This window comes from Molossus molossus, unplaced genomic scaffold (genome assembly GCF_014108415.1).
Source record: "Molossus molossus isolate mMolMol1 unplaced genomic scaffold, mMolMol1.p scaffold_m16_p_13, whole genome shotgun sequence".
NCBI classification, from domain to species: Eukaryota; Metazoa; Chordata; class Mammalia; order Chiroptera; family Molossidae; genus Molossus; species Molossus molossus.
In genome coordinates, this window is record NW_023425348.1 from 3,499,105 (window position 1) to 3,521,357 (window position 22,253).

Below are 22,253 nucleotides of genomic sequence, written 5' to 3' on the forward strand. Positions count from 1 at the left end.
AGCCTCTTCCACTGTGCAGGGGGTGGGGATAGGGCATGTAAAAGCAGCCTTGATCATTTATTGCACACTCACCACATGGGTTCATGACTACTAGAGCCCGGCAAGCTAGGAAGGACGGAAGGACGGACTGCTGTTGCCCTTGAGAAATTAACCTCGACTCAGCTAAGGTCATACCCACTGAAGCTCAAAAGGAAGCACAGAACAGAGCTACTCTGCATTTGCATTTTCCCACCTTCTCAAGGAGTGAAATCTTGACTAAGTAGTAGTTAAGACTTATTACCAATTAAACACTTCCAACGCCAGCCCCCTCTCCAAGCCCCACTCTCACCAAGGCATGAGCTAAGTCTTGTAGGGGAATGAGCCAGTCACCTCTGGAGAAGTACTAGGATTCTACCTTCTCCCACTTCCTCCGGCTACCTTGTTGTCCGCTCCCAGTCTGATCTAATGTCCAGGGTTAAGCCCGGGGTGGGGGGAAGAGTCCTGGCCTTCTTTCAAACTGGGCATGCTCAGTTGCCAAGCGGGTTTTGGCCAGGCCTGGGGCGCTGGGCTGCTGGAACGCTGCTGGGAGCCCGAGTGCGCGCAGCTCTGGGGCCGCAGCCTCGGGGGCGGAGGCCGCCTCTGCTCTGCTCGCCGCCGGGACGCGCGCCGCCCGCCCCCTGCAGCCTGTGTTGCAGCTGCCGGCCGCCGGAGGGGGCGAACAAACGTCAACCTGTTGTTTGTCCGACGCATTTATCAGCTCAGCACCACAAGGAAGTGCGGCACCCACAGGCGCTCGGAAAGTTCAGCATGCAGGAAGTTTGGGGACAGCTCGGCGACTAGAGCAGCCCGGGCCAGCGGGGCAGCGGCGGAGAGCGCGGCGCGGCGGCCGTCCCGGGAGCCTGTCCCGGATTTTTCTTGGAGCGACGCTGACCCTGGGTCGCTGATCCCAATGCACCGGCTCATCCTCGTCTACACTCTAGTCTGCGCAAACTTTTGCAGCTATCGGGACGCTTCTGCAGCTCCGCAGAGCGCATCCATCAAAGCTTTGCGCAACGCCAACATCAGGCGAGATGGTAAGAGGCTCAGATTTTACTTTTTGATTTTTTTTTAAAAACATCACTTTTTTTGTTGTTATTGAGCGTTTTCTGCCGCTCCCCCCTCCCACTCCCGCTCTCTTCCTCTCTCCCTCTCTTTCTCAACCTTTCATGTGAATCCTGGTGAAGGCATTGTGGTGGAGCAGAATGGGGGGTTCCTGCCTCAGAGACCCCCCTTTTCCGGAATAGGACTGAGAGGTGTGGGATGCTTGCCAGAAGAGATCAAATGGGTGAGGTGGCTCATGTCCCTACCCTCCAGAGAAGTCAATTTGGTGTCCAGTAGTCACTGATACCAGAACCAGGTCGCTGCAGAAAGTTGCAGGCTGCGCCGCCCATCGGTCAAGCTCTTAACCTTTTGAACTTGAAACTCAGATAGATGGGGCATTTATAATAGATGGAGGGACTCAAGAGTGACTTTCTCTGGGCGATATATTTTACTTTTTTAGTAGAGGAAGAGGGAATGTGCATTTCAATCTCTCAGTCACATCTGGGACAGCGACACCATTATATATATATATATATATATATATATATATATATATATATATATATATTTTATTTTGAGAAGATGGTTGGGTGCCCATTATGTCCCCAGAGTGACTTACCCACTGGGATTCAAAGTGGCTCAGAAACTCAGGGTGTGGGGGTTCCATGTGTACCACAGGAGAACCAGGTTTCTGCTATTTGTTTCCTTGCACAGAAGGCTTTTCAACTCTTTGCAAAAAGCAAAGCTCTTTCAACAGCGATCCTAAGCAAGGTCTCAAGCAGATCTGTTTGTTTTCTTTTACTCCGGAGGACACCTGGGTCCTTGGGTCCCAGATACTTTAATTGAGTTTATTTATTTTCTGGGCCTCCGCCAAGATCTGAAGTTGATTTATTTCTCAATTCTCAACTACAGCTGATGTTGCCAGGATTTTACAGCTGTTTCAGCCATCTACCTGAAGTGAGCCATAGGTTTTTGTTTTTTCCATGATCAATAATATCTTTTTCTTCCTCTGCTTGCATAAAGTTCGGACACATCTAAGGAGATCCCAAGCTAATGATAATGTCTTCACTGTTTGAGCTGGGAACAGCTGACTACTCTCCGGAAAATTCTTATTAGCCATCCTATCAGCTTCTCTCTTAGTATGTACTTAGCTTGGACTTCACCAAAAGGCTTTAGAACTTTGAAACAAACAAAAAATCTTTATTCTATTTTCTGATGACAAGAAGACTGCAGATTTCAGTATATTCAAATTCTCTGAAATGATGTATGTGTGTGGAGGATACAGGGAAGCCAGAGAGTCAACTCCTGGCGGGAAGAGTCCCCTATATTTATAGAATTACTTCATTACATTGTTTTATGTAAAATGTGCTATCAGTGCCTTTTTGATAACTTTCCAACTTAGTTAAAGCACACAATTTTCTTGTTAAACTTTTTTTTAAAAAAGGTTTAGGCTTAAGAACAATCTTTTATAGTTTTGTTTTTCTCATTAATATTTCCATCAAGAAGTCTTCTAGCTGAGTGTTTAGATTTGTCGATGTTTGCACTTTTTATGCCCTCTCAGCTGCAGGGAGTAAGATGCATTTCTAATTTGCATGACTTCATAGCCATAATTTTGTAATCCTTGGCCTCCCAGTATCGGTTACAAGAAGTCAAGGACAGAATGTGAAAATATGTAACCATTGCCCATTAAACCAAGATTCTGGCTAAAACCAAGTCATGCAGCTCTTTTTTTTTTTTTGGAAAAAGAATAATCTTATTATATTGTTCTGTGTGGAAACTCTGTACATCTATCTAGTCTATATGACAAATGATTTGTCTTATCAGAATTTTGAAAACTACCCTGGATTTATTCCTTTATATTTTAGCTAAAGCTGTTTTGCCATTACTCCAATAACACACACACACACACACACACACACACACACACACCCCGATTAGTTAGATTGTTCAGTACTTTCCTCACTGTCAATCTCATTCTATAAACAAGACTAGGAAAGGGGAAAAGGTATTTAGATTAAAAGAAAATTGCCACATGCGGAGTGAAAACATTTTAATTCTCATAATGTATGGTTAGTTTGGGGAGTTTTCAAAAGGCAGCTTACTCTTAAGTGTTATAGAGCATACCTTCTCAAAAACAATATTACCCCAAAGGGTCAAAACTGGATCTTAGGAGGTGAAAAAGTCTTTGCTATTACAATGGTTTGTGGTGCTCTAAAGGGCCAGTACACATAAACACATAACAGTCTATCTGTAGTGTTACTATTTCATAAGGAGGGGATGTGATCAGAAAAAAAAAATCTAACAAAGCTCCTTAAGTGGTCATTGACAATAATGTCATAGCATTTTGGGGAGAGAGTAGAATAAAGGGTCTTTGAAAGAGTCTAGACATTGTCTGGAAAATCTTCATGGCAACAGTTCAGCTGATGAAAGAAAGTAATAACTTATCAAATTAAACCCTTGTTCTGATTCCAGACATTTCCAACTTGCTGTCCCAAAGTTTCCTAGTGCCTTATTAAAGAAGACAGTATTCTTGATCTTTTGACTATCAGATTAAGAGGGTATAAGCTTGGGAAGAGTAGGGACATGGAATGTAATAAAGGGAAAATATACCAGGTAAAAGTTTCCAAACACTAATTGAGGATCTCTAGGAGATCTGGCCCGCAGATTACAAAAGGTAAGAAATCACAACCAAAAAATTAGATGTGACCCTTGAATAGGGGTTTTAGAAACCATTACCTAATGATAGAACTATCATTACACTTGATTGCCATCCATATCTCCCTGCTGACCCTGTTAGCTGCTACCTAATGTCAGGGTTAATAAAGGAACAAAGAGGGCAGGTATCCTGTACTGGTCATGAGGCATGTTGGATCCTGTCCAACCTGATTTTTAAAAAAACAACTTGTTTTTTATCTACCTGTACTTAATAGCTCCAGATAACTGCAGTAGTTAAGAAATATACAGAAATAAAGTGTAAAGGTTGACAAATAATATATTTTATTCTGTCCAGTGTAGCAGGCTGATCTGCTACTCTCTCCTGTCCTTCCAGAACTCTTCATTAAATTATACAGTTAACCCTTGAACAACTTTGGGGTTAGGATTGTTGACCCTCCATCAAATGAAAATCCAAATATAACTTTTCACTCCCCAAAGCCTTAGCTGCTAATTGCCTACTGTGGACTTGAAGCCTTACTGATAACATAAACAATCAATTAACACATAGTTTGTGTTATATGTATTATGTACTATATGATTACAGTAAAGAAAGCTACAGAAAAGATGCTATTAAAAATTATAAGGAACAGAAAATAAATTTATAGTATTTATTGAAAAACAATCTATGTATAAACGGACCTGTGTAGTTCAAACCCAAGGTGTTTAAGAGTCAACTGTATTATCGTCCTAAAACGAATATCTGGAGAACTCTTCCCAGCACCTGCAGAATGGCTAAAGGTGACTGAATGGAGGACAGTATCCAAGAGGAAACTAGATTCTACAACCAAGAAGGGTTACAATGATTTGCAGTACTTAACTGAGTATTTATACTTCCTTATATCACATATATTATTATTTTTCAAATTTAATTTTGGTATCCCTTCCTGATTCACCTCTTGGCACAGAGAAGGATCTTCATTTGGCAAAAGCATCCACATATTCTAATTTTAGTGCCTCTGTGCTTGGTGTTTTTGTAATAATAACTGGCCAGAACTGGTATTGCTCAGAGTGTGGATCAAGAAGTATAAAGGTAGCAATTAACTGACAGCATTACAGCATTACTTACTTATTTTTAAATCAAACTAGATGGAACTTCCTGCATGGGGTGTTAAGAATACAGAATCACTCTTCACTTTCTTGACCTATTGTTGCTTTCAGAAAGTACAGGTGTTTGTGGTGAGTGATTCTGAATTTAGTTTTGTTGGGTTGTTTAATATTCCAGTACTTGAATCATCTATTCCATTATCATTATCTAGTGATAGGCCTGCAATTTTAGTAATTGTGGTCTTAGATTTTTAAGCACTCAAGCTTGTTTCTTGCATAATGTGGATTTCTATTATCCTCGTTGAAGACAGCACATTGATTTTGGTGCAAGGATCTGAACTTACAGGAAGGTAATAAAATAGAGGACCATGTAAACAAATTGAAGTATTTGAAAGTTAAGAGACAGATTAGTGTCTAAATCATATATTCTTCTGTGTTCATATTTCTGTTCAACTCAAAGAGTATTAAAGCCTCATAATCTTATAGAGAATAGTAGTGATTACATATTTTAATTGCAACATAGCTTTGACTTGCCACCACAGATTCCATTGCTTAATAGAGGTTCTTTTAAAAAGGCTGGTTCAGCCAGGTATCTATATAAGAGGCCACTACATTGTTAGTTATGGTAATGACCATGTTGTGTTTATTAAATGACAGTGATCTTTGTCTATAGCATTTTCCCTTTCAGTGAATGAAAGCAAAACTTTATTGTTTCAGAACAACAGGGTCAAACAATGGAGCAATGTCCCCAAGAGTTACTGATATCTAATGACCAGCCATAAGCATGGTCTCACAGGAGACTCTTGGGCATAACTGATCTCGGATAATCCCATCATTCTGAAAGTCTGGAAAGATGTGCACAGTTATATCACCATCCTGGAGAGCTGAGTCGAAATGCAAATCATTTTCTTTCTGGAACTTTTGAACATTCTTTGCTGAAATAATCTGATTAGCATAAAAAGGCACTTCCTGAACACCTTAATAAAATTCTCCCTTGTATTAAAATAGAAACATTTTTTTAAGCACACCAGGTATAGGATGTTTCTAATTCTTCTCTGCCATGTCATTTCTGTGATGCAGTGGTCTTTGCAAAAGATCAAGATGGCTTTGGAGAAGAGACGAGCTACCCTTTGTTCTACTTGATCTCTTCTAAAGTGACCTCTTTTTGGGTCAATCTTTACTTGATCCAGACTGTCTAAAGATGAAAGGACAAAGAGTTCTTTATGCTGAGCTCTGCTGCTGACCCTGCTGGAACTATTATTCATTTATTCAACAATTACTTACTGCATCTCATATCAGCCCATTTCTGGGCCAGATGCTCAGTTATCAAGCACATTATGAATGAAACAGACATGGTTCCTGCCTTCTTGGAGCCTATGGTCTAGTGAGCAATATAGAAAGATAAGTACTTAGTTCCAGTGTGCTGTGGTTGTGTTCAGCAGTATTCTGGAGAGTCCCCGTATTCTCAAGAAGTACCTTCGAGGCCAGCACAGGCATGTCGGGGAGGCTGAACATGTATAGCTTCAGGTTCTCTACCCCTCCCTCAACAGAACAATCCCATGTATCTCCACATTACTGTTTCACCTATGTGAATTCATTCCAAGATTTTTGTTTGGGGGGGGAAAATGTATTTCACAGGTTTAAAATCCATGAAACCACTGTGCAGTGTGATAGGCGCTTTAATAAAAGAAATGCACAAGCAGTATTGGAATTCACAAGGAGGACCTAATGTAGATTAAGGGATTGGAGGAGGCTTCCTGGAGGAAGTGATGTCGAAACTGGGAATGAAGAATGAGCAGGAGTTAAGAAGTTGGCGGCACTGAGGAAGGAGGGTTGAGTTTTCTGGTGCAGAGAATAGCTTTTGCCAAGATTTGGAGATAAGGAATAGGAGAGGGGTGCTCAGGAGCGAAAGGCCTGGGAAGCAATGTTAAGGAGTTTGGCAGTCAGCTGAGGACAATGGAAAGCCACAGAGAGGTTTAATTTAGGGGAAAATGTGGCCTGTTCTGTGTTTGAATGCTGAGTGCTGTAGTGTTTCTGAGAAGTCAGCCAGGCCCGTGCTGTGATCAAGACCAGTCTTTCTGCACCTCTACTGCCTGCGAGACAAGGAAACAGAATTGGTTTTTAATATACTAGTGGAGGAAATGCCTAACTTTCCCTGTCCAAAGTCTCCAGATATTAGGTGCCCAGTGCCTCGCGACATCATTGAGGTCCCCCGCCCTCGCTACTCCTCTGAAACTCAGCACCCCAGATACTAGAAATTGTTTACTGCATCTGAGGTCTCATTAGGGTAATGTAAATCATGAAAGTAACCTGGCTGGTGCTTGACAACATTTTAAGTTATTTCAAATTTCTACACTTCAGAATTAATGCAATTTAAAAGGGAGCATTTGTACATGAACTCTTTGACAGAAGAACCATTTCAATAAAAAAACTACAAGGGGATAATATATAACAGCAAAATAGAAAGAATCCAAGACAAATGCTGCAGCAGAAATGCTCTGCCTCCCCACACAGTATTTCAGGACCAAATATAAGTCATAAATAAAGGGAGAAGCCCAGGAGACACTAGAGTGTACAAGTGCATCGACAGGAAATATTTTCTTCCAAGATTTTTTTCAGAACAGGAATGAAGCAAATCTTGTTTCTTATAAGCATTGATGATGCATATAAAAATATGTCTTTTATCTGCTCTTCACCTTGATATGCAGACACCTATTTATTAACTCTAATATTGACCGATGAATAGAGTGTTTTCTTGTGTTTTTGCCGTGTGCAAATCAGTGGTTTCTGTATAACCAGGAGACAGAGAGGTCTGTGGAAGGACCATAGCACATGAACTGCTTTCATTGTGAGGAGTGATCTTTTCTCGGATATTGCGTTTTTCATTTGAGCACTTTTTTGTATAATCGAGTATTTATGAAGACATAGTTTTGGGTATAGTACTTTGCCTGTAAAAGTGAGCCAAACAGGATTGAAAGCTTGTGTATTAGGATTCATGATTTCTGAGACTGGGAATTCAGCATGCCTTTTTGGACTGGGAGCTTAGTGACCGTTGCTGGTGTGAGCTATGAACACGGGTTGAATGCGATGTGTTCATTTTGGACAAGTCATTTCAGACCCAATTGCAAGAAGCTGCTGCTGACAAGTTTTGTATTTCACTGAAACATTCAATCAGCAATATAGCAACAGCCTAATTAAAAAAAAAAGTTTTTGTTGATTTTTAGAGAGAGAGGAAGGGAGATGGAGAGAGAAATAGAAACATCAATTGGCTACTTCCTGCATGCCCCCTACTGGGGATCGAGCCCACAACCTGGGCATGTGCCCTGACCAGGCATTGAACAGGGGACCTCCTGGTGCATGGGTCGATGCTAAACCACTAAGCCACACCAGCCGGGCAGCAACAGCCTACTTTTATAGAGTTTAGTTATTTGGCAACCTCAGCTATGTAAAACACATCTAAATGAACTAATAAATATGCAACAAATTCCCTTAAAAGCCAAAATTAGTGTCACAAAGTATAAAAATGAGTTCATAAAGTTCATGTGCTGGACATTAAGAGACGATTTGCCTTTACTTTCCATGTAATTCCGCCCCACTTGCTTACGTGGTTTCCACGTCCACTGCAGAATGGGAGCTTGCTGTTAGGTCAGAGAACACGACTGGTTCAAGTTATCACACTATTAGCGTTGAGAAGTGACAGCTAGTAGTAGTTTTGCTGCCTCCTCTTATATTTTCAGGCTTTGGAAAGCATTCTTAAGACCTAAGCACAGCTGTCTTAGGCTTCTTATTGAATACTGTGAAAAATGTTCCAGTCTGCAATGAACTGAATGTTTGTGTTGCCCCCTAAATTCTTACCTTGGAATTTATGACCTCTAATGTGATGATGTTAGATAGTGGAATTTTGGGGAATTGATTAGCTTAGGAGGCAGAGTCCTCATGAAGGGGATTAGTACCCTTGTAAAAGAGACTCCAGAGAGATCCCTCCCTCCTTCCGCCCCTTGAGGATGCAGTGAAAGGCACTGAATCTACTGGCGCCTGGGTCTTGGACTGTAGAACTGTAAGAAATGCATTCTGCTATTTATGAGCCACTCGATCTATGGTGTTTAGTTTTAGCCGCCCAAATGGACTAAGACACAACCTATTTCCCTATGTCACCAGGGAAACATTCATTATGTTCCAGCCCAGTAAAATTGCTGATATTTTTAATGATGTCCTTGAGTCATACAGGCAAGTTTAGACTGTATATTTGATAGGTTTACCAGGATCATAAATCGGTTTTAGCTTAAGCATATATGGATTTCAACCAGAAAATTTACAGTGTTCATTTTGACTGCCTTGTGAAAAAGAACAATTGTAACCTGGATGATAATAAATTGTTGTTATCATTCTTTTAGTGGTAACTGACAGATTTGTGTTAGTCAAGAGAGAGGTGAGCAGGGATTTCTATCAGTATTTTGGATTAGATCCTATTAGGATTAGAATATTTAATAACTTGAATGAAGACATGGAAAACACATCTTCTGAACGTGCATATTTTAACTGGAAAGAATACTTAATAGGTTGGATTACATGCCAAGTTTGGCTCACTTTTTCTGTAAAGGGCCAAATAGCAAATATTTTAGGCTTTTTAGGCCGTTAAGTTCTGTGTTGCAAGTACTCATCTGTGCCATTGTAACCTGAAGGCAGCCATAGAAATTACATAAATGAATGGGTGTGGCTGTGTTCCAATAAAACGTTATTTACAAAAATAGGCAGTGTGCCTGCAGACTGTAGTTTGCTGTTTGGCAAATTAGAGAATCCACATGTTCTTAGGTTGAAATAATAGGCTTATCCTAATGAAATTCAACAGGGATAAATGCAAAATCTAGCTCTTTGGCTAGAAAATAAGAGCAACTACATAGTTATGGAATGAAATAACTTGAATTAACACCAGTTTATGCAATAACAGTTTAGATAGTTAGATAGGTAGGTAGGTAGGTAGGTAGGTAGGTAGGTAGATAGATAGATAGATAGATAGATAGATAGATGATAGATAGATAGAAAGATAATAGATAGATTAGATAGATCGAGTCTATATCTATACCTTTCTTTATCTCCTAACTGGTTTAGTTGAACACAGCTTATGCTTTGACAAATGATATAGTTGCTAACCAACAATAACATCCACAGTGTGAATCTGGTATTTCGCATTAATATTCATCACAGGATCAGAGTCAGTCCAGTATGTGGGTGGTGTGCTCTTGATTTCTCGACTCTGTACCTCTTTCTGATTCCCTCAACCCCGAGACCTGAACCCACAGAGTTTACTGCTACTCCGGCCTTTAAACTGTCCCTTCCTATTGGCCCCATCCTCTCACAGGCTTTGAAAAGAACTCATATGCTTTTTTCTTTGCATCCTCCACAGCATATACAAGATGTTTTACTCTTTCTCTTCATTTTATCATCATATTAACTTTTCAGTCTCACTGCAGCTCACTGTCCACTTCCTCTCTCCTTTGTCCTTTGCAATTCAGTCATCTTCGCTGCCCCGGTGGGTTGCACTGGCTGAGGCCACTATAATTTGCAGCCACCTTTGTGATCAGAAAGTCTTTTCTTAAAATGTTCTCTTCCCTTGGCTCGACACTGCCCCTTTTGTGCCTTAGCTACTCCTAAATGACATGTTTTAAATGGTAATAGAAATAAAACCAGAACTAACTGAGTACTTATTTTAGATTCTTTGGTGTAGCAAAATTAGAGAAGGCCTTAAAAAGTGTTTTTTATAGTTTGTTCTGTCCCTGTAACCATTATGGATAGTGAAATCTCTTAGAATGTATGGAGGATCTTGTGAATATAAAAGGAAAGGGCATTCAAAGTTAATAAATAATGTCATAGTATAACCTGTCAAGTTCTACAACTGTAATATTTTCAGGTAGATATGTATAAATACATATATAACTTATAATAGCTAAAATAATAGAATGATATTTATAACAATAGAAAATGACATTGAACACACATAGATTTTTCTCCATCATCATTTATTCTTTTATTGATTTCTTTCTTCTCTCCTTGGCTGGGTCTTCATCTTCCTGTCTACCCTATAAATACTGGTACCTTTTTTAGGCTCTGACCTTAGCCTTATCTTTCCACTTTGTCCCTGATAGTCACTGGAGGATCTTCGTTTTTTCCAGAGGGTCAACTGCCGCTCACTTGCAATGTGCTGCAAATCTCCGTGTCTGGCTTCTGCCTCCTCACTGAACTGTGCACCTGTCTTTTTACTTCACTACTTGAGGTCTACAGTGGGTGATCCCACTGGTATTTAAGCTAAGCTCTTCAATTCAGTAGGCCTTGGAGTAAAATAATGAGTTTTCTATTGCTTTTAATTTTTTAAAATAATACCAGTTTTTAAAATATCAGGATATGCATCCAGTGGTGCATCTTAAACAGTAATATTTTTTCAGTTGTTATTCTTCCAGACACAGAATTGTTTTTGAATGAACTGTTGAGTGTGTGTACTAACCAGATGTTACATTTTAGAAGGAATGCACCACTCTATGTAGTTTTTCCTGACTCCCAGCCCTCCCCATTTAGAATTGACTACTCCTTTATTTTTTCCACTTTTCCATCATAAAGTCTATAATATTTATTTACCTATCCAACATCTGTTAATGTAAGCAGTCTCTGTACTCAATACAGTCCAGCATCCTCATTGTCCATTTCATTGCCTGGCATGTAGAAGTAGCTCCATGAGGTTTGAAGAATCAGGAAATCAGCCAATCACTGTCTTTTTAAAAATAACTGATTATTAGCCTTCTCACTATCAGATTGTAAATGAATGGGGAAAGGGATGTTTAAACTTTCAGTCAGGGGTGACTGTTAGGTTTCTGTTAATTGTCTGGTGACTATTTATATCACTGAATAGGATAGGGACTAGAAGAGGAAGAGCAGATAAGGGGAGGTCATGGAAATAGAAAAGTAACCTGTGGACACAACTCTCTAGGAACTTGTGCAATGTTCATGGGTAGAACTCTGGAGGCAGGGGCAAGAGAGAAGGGCGTATTTGCATAAAATATGTGCAGAGTAAACATGGAATAATCAACTATCATGTCTTTAATGTAACTGATATTTCTGATTGTGGGTGTGTATGATAATAGCTGATATTTCTTGAGTACTCATAACAAAGCAAAGTGCTTTACTAGCTGTTATAAACAGTGCCTTGGTGGAGACAGTTGGTTATATTTCCAAAAGACTTTGTTAAGAGTGCCAAAAATCACACATACTTTTACATGCTGCCTAGGCATAAGCATGACATGTTGCAGTTAATTTTGGACTTATATCAATGAGCTGTGGAGAATTTTCCACTGTCTTTTCCCACCCTACCTTCCCCAAATAAGCCCCACATATGCTCTGATTAGGATGAATCCATTTTAGTATACCTTTCCTTTCCAGTATTAGTAATTGAGAACTTTTATGTGAAGTTTCTACTACTTAATAAAAGTTCAAAAGAAAGAAGTAAATAAAGTAAGGGTCAGGAAATAATTCTTAAGGTTGAATCTCGATGATTAACTCTAGAAGGCTAAGGGAAGATGAATTCATCTCCATTCTGTTTAAAGATTTATTCATACAAAGAGAACATGTTCACACTATATGTCATTATACTGGGAGTAAACAAGGGAGTTGCTATTGAATGGAACATTCCTATAAAACCAAGAAAGTCAATGATGAAGTTGCTAAACATGGAAATAAAGGATTTTTAGACAGTATCACTTTTTAAAAAGACAGGCAATATAAGCCCTGGGCTAGGTATCTCAGTTGCTTAGAGTGCCTTCCCTATTTGCCAAAGTTGCAGGTTCAGTCCCTTGTCAGGGCACATATAAGAAGCAACCAAAGGGGGGGGAGGGAGGTGAGAGAAGTAATACTTTGAACAACAACAAAAATAAATAAATAAAGAGAAGCAATTAAAGAATGCATAAATAAGAGGAAAGTGGAATAACAAATCAATGTTAATCTTTCTCACCCCCCCCCCTAAAATCAATCAATAATTTTTTTTTTTTTTAAAAGAGAATGGAATGAGAGCTATTTGGAATTTAGTTTAAGTATAGAGAAGGGGAGATTATTTAGATAGCCCTGGAAGAGCCTCTGTGGCTTTCTGTTGTATTGATTCAGTCCTTTAGTTCACTAAAATTCAGTGTATTTTTCACCAAACCCAACTGCAATAAACGTAATCACTGCTCATTTGTTCAATACATTTGTATTGAGTACTGACTGCAAAGCTCTGTATGAAGCACTGAGGCAGAAGCAGTTAAGCCTAAGGCACTGTCTCTACTCTTTTTTTTTTCCTCACCGAGGACATTTTTTCGATATTTTGTTCAGATAGAGTGGAAGGGAAAGAGAGGAAGAGAGAGAGAAACATCGACGTGAAAGGGACACATCGAGTGGTTGCCACCCACAAGACCCAACCAGGTCCGGGGACAAACTGCAACCGAGGTATGTGCCCTTAGCGGGAACCGAACCCGGGTCTCTCTGGACCGCAGGCTGACGCTCTAACCACTGAGCCAAACCGGCCAGGGCCGTCTCTACTCTGTTAAACTGATACTTTGACTAAAAGGATAAATATGTACATGAATAATTATAGGGCAGGTGCACCACCTCGGACCTGCCATTATGTTACCTAGTATGGTTTTTCTTTTCATTTAAAAATTTTTGTTCATTAGATTCCACATATGAGTGGGATCATATGATACTTGTGTTTCTCTAACTGGCTTATTTCACGTAGCATAATGCTTTCCAGGTCCCTAAATACTGTCACAAAGGGAAAGATTTCCTTCTTTTATATGGCCAAGTAGTATTCCATTGTGTATATGTACCACCGTTTTATCCACTTATCTACTGATGGACACTTGGGCTGTTTCTAGATCTTAGCTATTGTAAATAACACTGAAATGAACATAGTGCATATATTCTTTCTAATCACTGTTTCAGGTTTCTCTGTGTATATTCCCAGAAGTGGAATTGCTAGGTCGTAAGGCAGTTCCATTTTTTTTTTTTTTTGAGTTAACACCATACTGTTTTCCACAGTGGCTGAACCAATCTGCATTCCCACCAACAATGCATGAGGGTTCCCTTTTCCCCACTTCCTCGCCAACACTTGTTGTTTGTTGACTTATTGATGGTAGCTACTCTGGCAAGTGTGAGGTGATATCTCATTGTGATTTTAATTTGCATTTCTCTGATGATTAGTGACATTGAGCATGTTTTCATGTGTCTATTGGCCATCTGGATGTCCTCTTTGGAAAAGTGTCTGCACTTTGCTCATTTTAATCAGATTATTTGGTTTTTTGGTGTTGAACTGTGTAAGTTCTTTGCAACTTCTGGATATTAACCCCTTATTAGATATATCATTGACGACTATATTTTCTCATTCAGTGGGTTATATTTTTATTTTGTTGGTTTTCTTTGCTGTACAAAAACTGTCTAGTTTGATGTAGTCCCATTTGTGTATCTTGCCTCATATGATATTTCAGAAAAAATATTGCTACAAGAATTTTGCAAGATTTTGTTGCCTATGTTTTTATTTAGGATTTTTATGGTTTTGAGTTTAACATTTAAGTCTTTAATCCATTTTTAGTTTATTTTTTAATATAGTTTAAGAAGGGGTCTGGTTTTATTATTTTGCACGTGTCTGTCCAATTTTCCCAACACCATTTATTGAATAGACCATCTTTACCCCATTGTATGTTTTGCCTCCTTGGTCAAATATTAAGTGACCATAAAGGCGTAGGTTTATTTCTGGGTCCTTTATTCTGTTCCATTGATCTATATGCCTGTTTTTATGCAAGTACCATGCTGTTTTGATTACTGTGTCTTATAGTATAATTTGATATCAGGTAAAGTGATCCCTCTGACTTTGTACTTCTTTCTCAAGATTACTGTGGCTATTGAGGATCTTCTGTGGTTCCATATAAATTTTTAAAATATTTAATTAAGTTTTGTGAAATACATTGAATCTATAGATCACTTTGGGTAGTATGGACATTTTAATGATGTTAATTCTTTGTGTCCATAAACACAGTATATGCTTTCACTTATTTGTATCTTCTTCAATTTCTTTCTTCGGTGTCATAATTTTCTAAAAAGAGGTCTCTTATATCCGTGGTTAAATTTATTCCTAAGAAGAAAATGTAGGCAACAAAATTTCAGACATCATACGCAGCAGAATTTTCACTGATACATCACCTAAGGCAACAGAAACAAAGGAGAAAATGAACACATAGGACTACATCAAACTCCAAAGCTTCTGCACAGCAAAATAAACAACCACCAAAATGGAAAGGCAACCCACTCTATGGGAGAGCAGAATTTCCAATGATACATCAGATAAGGGGTTAATTTCCAATATTTATAGAGCGCTCATACAGCTCAACAAAAGGAAGACAAAGGACCCAATTGAAAAGTGGGCAGAGGAACTAAATAGACCCCTCTCCAAACAGGACATACAAGTGTCTAAGAGACATATGAAGAAATGCTCATCATCACTAATCATCAGAGAGATGCAAATTAAAACAACAATGAGGTATCACCTCACACTTGACAGAATGGCCGCCATCAACAAATCATCCAACAGCAAGTGTTGGCGGGGTTGTGGAGAAAAGGGGACTCTAGTACACTACTGGTGGGAATGCAGACTGGTACAGCCACTATGGAAAACAATATGGTGTTACCTCAAAAACTTAAAAATTGAACTTCCATGTGACCCAGTGATCCCACTTCTAGGAATATACCGTAAGAAGCCTGAAACACCAATCAGAAAGAATATATGCACCCCCATGTTCATAGCAGTACTATTTACAATATCTGAGATCTGGAAACAACCCAACTGTCCATCAGTAGACAAATGGATAAAGAAGCTTTGGTACATATACACAATGGAGTATTATGCAGTTGTAAGAAAGAAAGATCTCTTATCCTTTGAGACGACATGGGGGGACCTGGAGAGTATTATCCTAAGCAAAACAAGCCAAGCAGAGAATGACAAATATCACATGATCTCACTTATTTGTGGAATATAATGAACATAATAGTCTGAGAAATGGGGTAGTTTCAGAGATGTGGAAGTGGAGTACAGACTGACAATCCCCATAGGACAGGGTAGGGGGAGAGATAAACCACAGAACTTATATGCATGTATGCATGAACAATGGACATATACAACAAAGCTGGCAACAGGGCGGGGAGAGAGGGGGTGGGGAGTATCAGTGGGGGAAAATGGAGAAACATCTGTAACAAAAATAAATTAATTAATTAATTAAAAAAATTTATTCCTAAGTATTTTATTAATTTTTGATGTAATTGTGAATGGAATTGTTTTCTTAGTTTCCCTTTTTGATAGTTCATTATTGGTGTATAAAGATGAAATTGATTTTGGATGTTTATTTTTTATCATACTACTTTAATGAATTAATTTATCAGTTCTAGTAGTTTTTTGGTGGAATCTTTAGGGTTCTTTATATACAATATCATGTCATCTGCAAATAATGACAATTTTACTTTTACTTCTTTTTTTCAAATTTGGATGCTTTTAGTTTTTTCTTCTTGTCTGATTGTGTGGCTAGGTCATCCAGTACTATGTTGAATGAGAGTGGAGAAAGTGGACATCTAAGTCTTGTTCCTGATTTTAAGGAAAAGACTTTCATTTTTTTCCATTGAGTATGATGTTGGCTGTGGGTTTGTCATATGTGGCCTTTATTATGTTGAGGAATGTTCCCTCTATTCCCACTTTCCAGAGAGTTTTTATCATAAATGAGTGCTGGTTTTATCAAATGCTTTTTTTGGTATCTATTGATATGATCATGTTGTTGTTATTTTTCACCTTAATTTTGTTTATGTTGTGTGTCACAGTTATTGATTTGCGGATAATGTGCCAAATTTGCATCCCTGGAATAAAGCCCACTGGATCGTGGTGTATAATCTTTTGAATGTATTGTTGGATTCAATTTGCTAATATTTTGTTGAAAATTTTAGCATCTATGTTCACCATAGATATTGGCTTATAATTTTCTTTCTTTGTAGTGTCCTTATCTGGTCCTGGAATTAGGATAATGCTTGACTCGCAAAATGAGCGTGGGAGTCTTTCCTCCTCTTGAATTTTTTGGAATGTTTTGAGGAGGACAGGTGTTAATTCTTTGAATATTTGGTAAAATTTACCTATGAAGCCATCTAGTCTAGGACATTTTTTTGTTGGGAATTTTTTTTTATTACTGCTTCCATTTCATTAGTTGTAACTGATTTATTCAGATTTTCTGATTCTTCTTGTTTCACTTTTGGAAGATTGCATATTTCTAGGGATTTATCTATTTTGTCCAGATTTTCCAATTTGTTGGCTTAGAGTTGTTCATAATATATTCTTACAATCCTTTGTATTTATTTAGTATAAGTTGTTACTTCTCTTTCATTTCTATTTTTATGTAGTTGGGTCTTCTCTCTTTTTTTTCTTGATGAGGCTAGTTAAAAGTTTGTCAATCTTGTGTATCTTTTCAAAGAATCAACTTTTGGTTCTATTGTTTTTGTTTGTTTGTTTTTTGTATTGTTGTTTTAAGACTATTTCATTTATTTCTGCTCTGATCTTCATTATTTCACTCCTGCTATTCTCTTTGGTCTTTGCTTGTTGTTCTTTTTGTAGTTCCTTTAAGTGTAAAGTTAAATTGTTTATTTGAGGTTGTTCTTGTTTCTTGATGTAGGCCTGTAATGCTATGAATTTCTCTCTTAGGGTTGCTTTTGCTGTGTCCCATAGATTTGGGGTTGTTATGTTTTTATTTTCATTTGTTTTAAGGTATCTTTTGATTTCTCCATTGATCTCATTGTTAATCCATTCATTGCTTACTAACATGTTATTTAGCTTCCATGTGTTTATATGTTCTTGTTTTCTTCTTGTGATTGATTTCTAGTTTCATACCATTACAGTCAGAGAAGACACTTGATATGATTTCATTTTTCCTAAATTCATTGAGACCTGTCTTGTGGCCTAACATGTGAGGTATCCAAGAAAATGTTTTATGTGCACTTGAAAAGAATGTATATTCTGCTGCTTTGGGGTGAAATGCTCTGATGATATCAATTAAATCCATCTGATTTGTTGTGTTATTTAAGACTACTATTTCCTTGTTATTCTGTCTGGAAGATATATTTATTGATGTCAGTCGGATATTAAAATCCCCTTCTATGACTGTATCACTGTCAATCTCTCCATTTATGTCTATCAAGATTTGTTTAACTTATTTAGGTGCTCCTATGTTGGGTGCATAAATGTTGACAAAGTTTACCTCATCCTGTTGGGTTGTTCCTTTTATCATTATGTAGTATCCTTCTTTGTCTCTTACATAGCCTTTGTTTTAAAGTCTATTTTGTCAGACATAAGCATTACTACTCCAGGTTTTTTTTCCTTTCCATTTGCATGAAATATCTTTTTCCATACATTTACTTTTAGTTTGTGTATTTCTTTGTTCTGAGTTGGGTCCCCTGTAGAGACCATATATACGGGTCTTGTTTTCTTGTCCATTCAGCTACCCTATGTCTATCAATTGAAGCATTTAAGCCATTTACATTTAAAGTGATGAATGATAGGTACCTATTTATTGCCATCTCATTACTTTAACTCTGTTCTGTTATTGTTATTGTTGCTTTCTTCCTCTTCTTCTTCTTCTTCTTCCCCTCCTCCTCCTCCTCCTCCTCCTCCTCCTCCTCCTCCTCCTCCTCCTCCTCCTCCTCCTCCTTCTCCTTCTTCTTCTTCTTCTTCTTCTTCTTCTTCTTCTTCTTCTTCTTCTTCTTCTTCTTCTTCATGAAGGCCCTTTAACATTTCTTGTAATACTAATTTGAAGGTAACTCATTTAGCTTTCTCGTGTCTGGGAAGCTCTTTATTTCTCCTTCAATTTTAAATGATAGTATGGCTGTATAAAGTAATCTTGGTTGTAGGTCCTTACTTTACATCACTTTGAATATTTCACACCAACCTCTTCTGGCCTGAAATATTTCTGTTGAGAAATCAGCTTACAGTCTTATGGGAGCTTCCATCTAAGTAACTTTCTCTTGCCACTTTTAAGATTCTCTCTTTGTTTTTAACCATTACCATTTTAATTATGATATGTCTTAGTGTGGGCCTCTTTGGACCTCTTTGGGACTTTCTGTGCTTCCTGGACTTGTGTGTCTTTTTTATTCACTAGGTTAGAGAAGTTTATAGTCATTATTTCTTTAACTAAATTCTGAATTCCTTGCTCCTTCTATTCTCTTCTAGTACCCCTATGATGCAGATGTTCCCTCAAACTATCTTCATTTTTTCTTTCTTTTTTTCTTTTTGCTGCTCTGATTGGGTGTTTTCTTTTTTAATCTACCTTGTTTTCCAAATTTATGATTCGATCCTGTGCTTCATCCAACCTACTGTTTAGTCCTTCCAGTGTATTTAATTTCAAATATTGTATTCTTCATTTCTGACTGGTTTTATTTTATGGTTTCCATGTCCTTTCTCATGCCATTGAGCATCCTTATAACCATTACTTTCAACTATATCTGATAAATTGCTTGCCTCCATTTCATTTAGCTCTTTTTCTGAAGATTTTGCCTGTTTTTTAATTTGGGGTGTGTTTCTTTGTCTCCCATTTTGCCTGCCTCTTTGGGTTCGTTTCTATGCATTAAATAGATTTGCTCTGACTCTCAGTCTTGGTGAGGTGGCCTTATGTAGTAATTTTCCTGTGGGTTCCAGTGGTACAGTGCACTTTATTGCCTGAGCTGGGTGCTCCAGGATTGTTCCTCATGTGGGTTACTAGGCCCTCTTGTTATAATTGAGTCTTGATTGCTATTGGCCATTTCTTGCATGGGATTGACACTCAAGCGGGCTGATTGTAAGGCTAAACCTTGACCATGGTGTGCAAACTACTTTGCAGTTGCTAACTACATGAAGTGGAATTCACCTTACAGGGCTTGATCCCAGCTGAGATCTCCTTTGGATTTGCTACTTGAGAAGCTTATTGGATCCTGCACTGATGTGATCTGTGCTGGCCACTTGTGTGTTGGTTCTGGGACATTTTGGAGGGACTCTGGTGCAGGCCAATGTCAGACACTGCCTGTTACTGGACCTGGGCAACCTGTTGGAACTACAAGTGATCCACAGTGTGTGGCTCCTTCTGCTGGGCCTGAAGGATCAAGCTGTGCCCCGAGGCCTGCTTTTACCAGCACTGGGCCTGAGGGCAGGTCAGCAAAAGTCCTAACACACCCCAAGGTCCACCTCTGCTTGCCTCCATCTGCCTGATGCCTATTAGGCTCAATCACTGAAACAGTTTCTGGCAGTACTCAAGTTGCATGAGGTAGGTTCTTAGTGAGTTACCAGGTAGGAGAAAATTATTTTCACCAGATTAATACAGGTTAAAACTTGGTACCAGTGCTTGGACTGAGGCCACTCAGCAAATTTCCCCAGTGTATACCAAGTCTAGCTGCCACTCACTGAGTCCTTGCACCCCTTTGTGTTGGGGTGGGGTCTCAGGGGTTTGTTGTGATGAGGCCAGCAGAGTATATCAGACCCAAGCAGACCAACATTTGGCCATCTGAAGGGAAGGCTCTTCTCCAGTAGGGCATGTGCAGGAAAAATGGTCCCTGTCTTAGTGCTCCACAGCTCAGTCTGTCCTAGATTCTCCCAGGAGGAAACAGAGCTCAGCAGTGTGGAGCTGCCAGGAATCAGGGGGATGGGGCTAATGGATTTCCCGTAAGGGACTGGTGCCAGTCAGGCTTTGGGTAATGTGGCGGGGGGATGGGGGGGTGGCCCCCACCCCAGAGTCACACAACTTAGCCAACTTAGTCTCTAGTTGTTGGTGGATTTTTTTTAAGACTCTGTTCTGTACACCAAAGTATAACCATACCTCATCTATCCTAATATTTAGTTCAAAAAATGACATTGACAAAGATAAATGTAAAAGGAAAATAAATAAATTGAAATTTTTATCTCAATAATTTTGGTAAAAAAAACAACAACCAATGCTAACAGCTGACAGAGTGGCAAATATATAGCAGATTCTTAATGTATATGAATGAATAAACAAATGAATGTCTGAGCCCCCATCATTTCTTCCCTGAATTATTATAATTTCTTCCTAACTGCTCTTGTTTGCTTTCTACCTAATTGCCCTCTACCTAATTATATAACGGGAAGTTACCTTTAACTCCTCCCTGCTCCCTCTACACTAGCCATGCAGTCAGGGCTGTTGTATTGCCTTCTAATTAAATCTACACCATTTCTCTTCCTCTCCAAGCTCCTACCAAAAAAATGAGCACAATATTATTTCAAGATTGAAAGACAAATCTCTTATTAGTTTTTACTATTATTATACTAATTAAAACTTGAGCAGAAAAGTAACTTTTAATTGTGGTACAGTGAGTCATACTTTCTTAATTTTTTCTTTTGTGTTCAGATATTAGGCTAAATATTCCTGAACCATAAATATAAATATCTGGGCCCACTTACCAACCCAGTATGACTTAACCTTTATCTGATATGCATTATGATTATATGATCACCGATTGGCAGTAGAAAAAAGTCAGCTTTATGTGTCATATTTTTTTACTTCCTCTCTTGGATGGGAATGTAAATTAAATTAGGAAAATTTCATATTTCCCAGATACGTTTTTTAAATTATGACTAATAATAATCTGCCATTAATATACAACTATTCTAGTCTATATGTTCTCAATACATTTTAGAAATAATTAAAATATGTTGAAAAATTTACATGGCTATTTTATTGCTTTGTGTGCATGTGTAAAATTTATGAAAATGCAATTTGGAAACATTGGTTAGTTGAAAATCATTTTCTGAACAACAGGTGCATGTGTACAGCCATTGGTTGACAGATTTCCTTTGAGTTCAGAGCCAGCTTATTGGCCACTCTAGACTTGTAGAAAGCCCCTGGATACTCCTTATTACTTGCCAGGTGAATGCGTTTATCAAAAATAAGTTACTTTTTGGGAGACAAAAGTATTATGATATCAGAAGTGAGAATGTTGACATTTCTGGGATTTTTAGGAGACATGGGGCAGAGTGGTGAGAATGTAAAATTGTAGGAAAATTAAACCTGTAGCTCACCACCAAGATGAAAAGCAGTCAGTTACAGGTGTGCATTGGCCACATAATTGTTGCATAAGATTTTGTTTGGCTTATCCAAAGTGATGTACAAAAATGACCATTGTAGTGAATGCCTTAGTGCAGATTGGAAATTTGTGTATTGGGATATGTCCTAGCCTGAGTAATGGCCCTCGAAGATATTATGTCCTACAGACATTAGGCTGGGGAAAGCAGGAGTGGGGTGGGAGCAGGAAGGAGTGGGTCAATGGGGAAAAATGGGGGACATCTATAATACTTTAAACAATAAAAAAATAAGATTTTTATGTCCTACTCCTGGCACCTCTAAATTCTACCT

The 22,253-nt window shown here is 38.5% G+C and overlaps 1 protein-coding gene across 1 annotated transcript in view; it reads left to right on the top strand.

The window, feature by feature from the left end:
• The first annotated feature begins 730 nt into the window (after positions 1 to 730).
• The window catches only part of PDGFD (platelet derived growth factor D), a 279,190-nt gene continuing 257,667 nt past the window's right edge, over positions 731 to 22,253 (top strand). Inside the window, exon 1 of the mRNA XM_036260183.1 lies at positions 731 to 1,052. Within this exon, the coding sequence (XP_036116076.1) occupies positions 929 to 1,052 (124 nt within the window). The 5' untranslated portion in view covers positions 731 to 928. The remainder of the gene's footprint in view (positions 1,053 to 22,253) is intronic.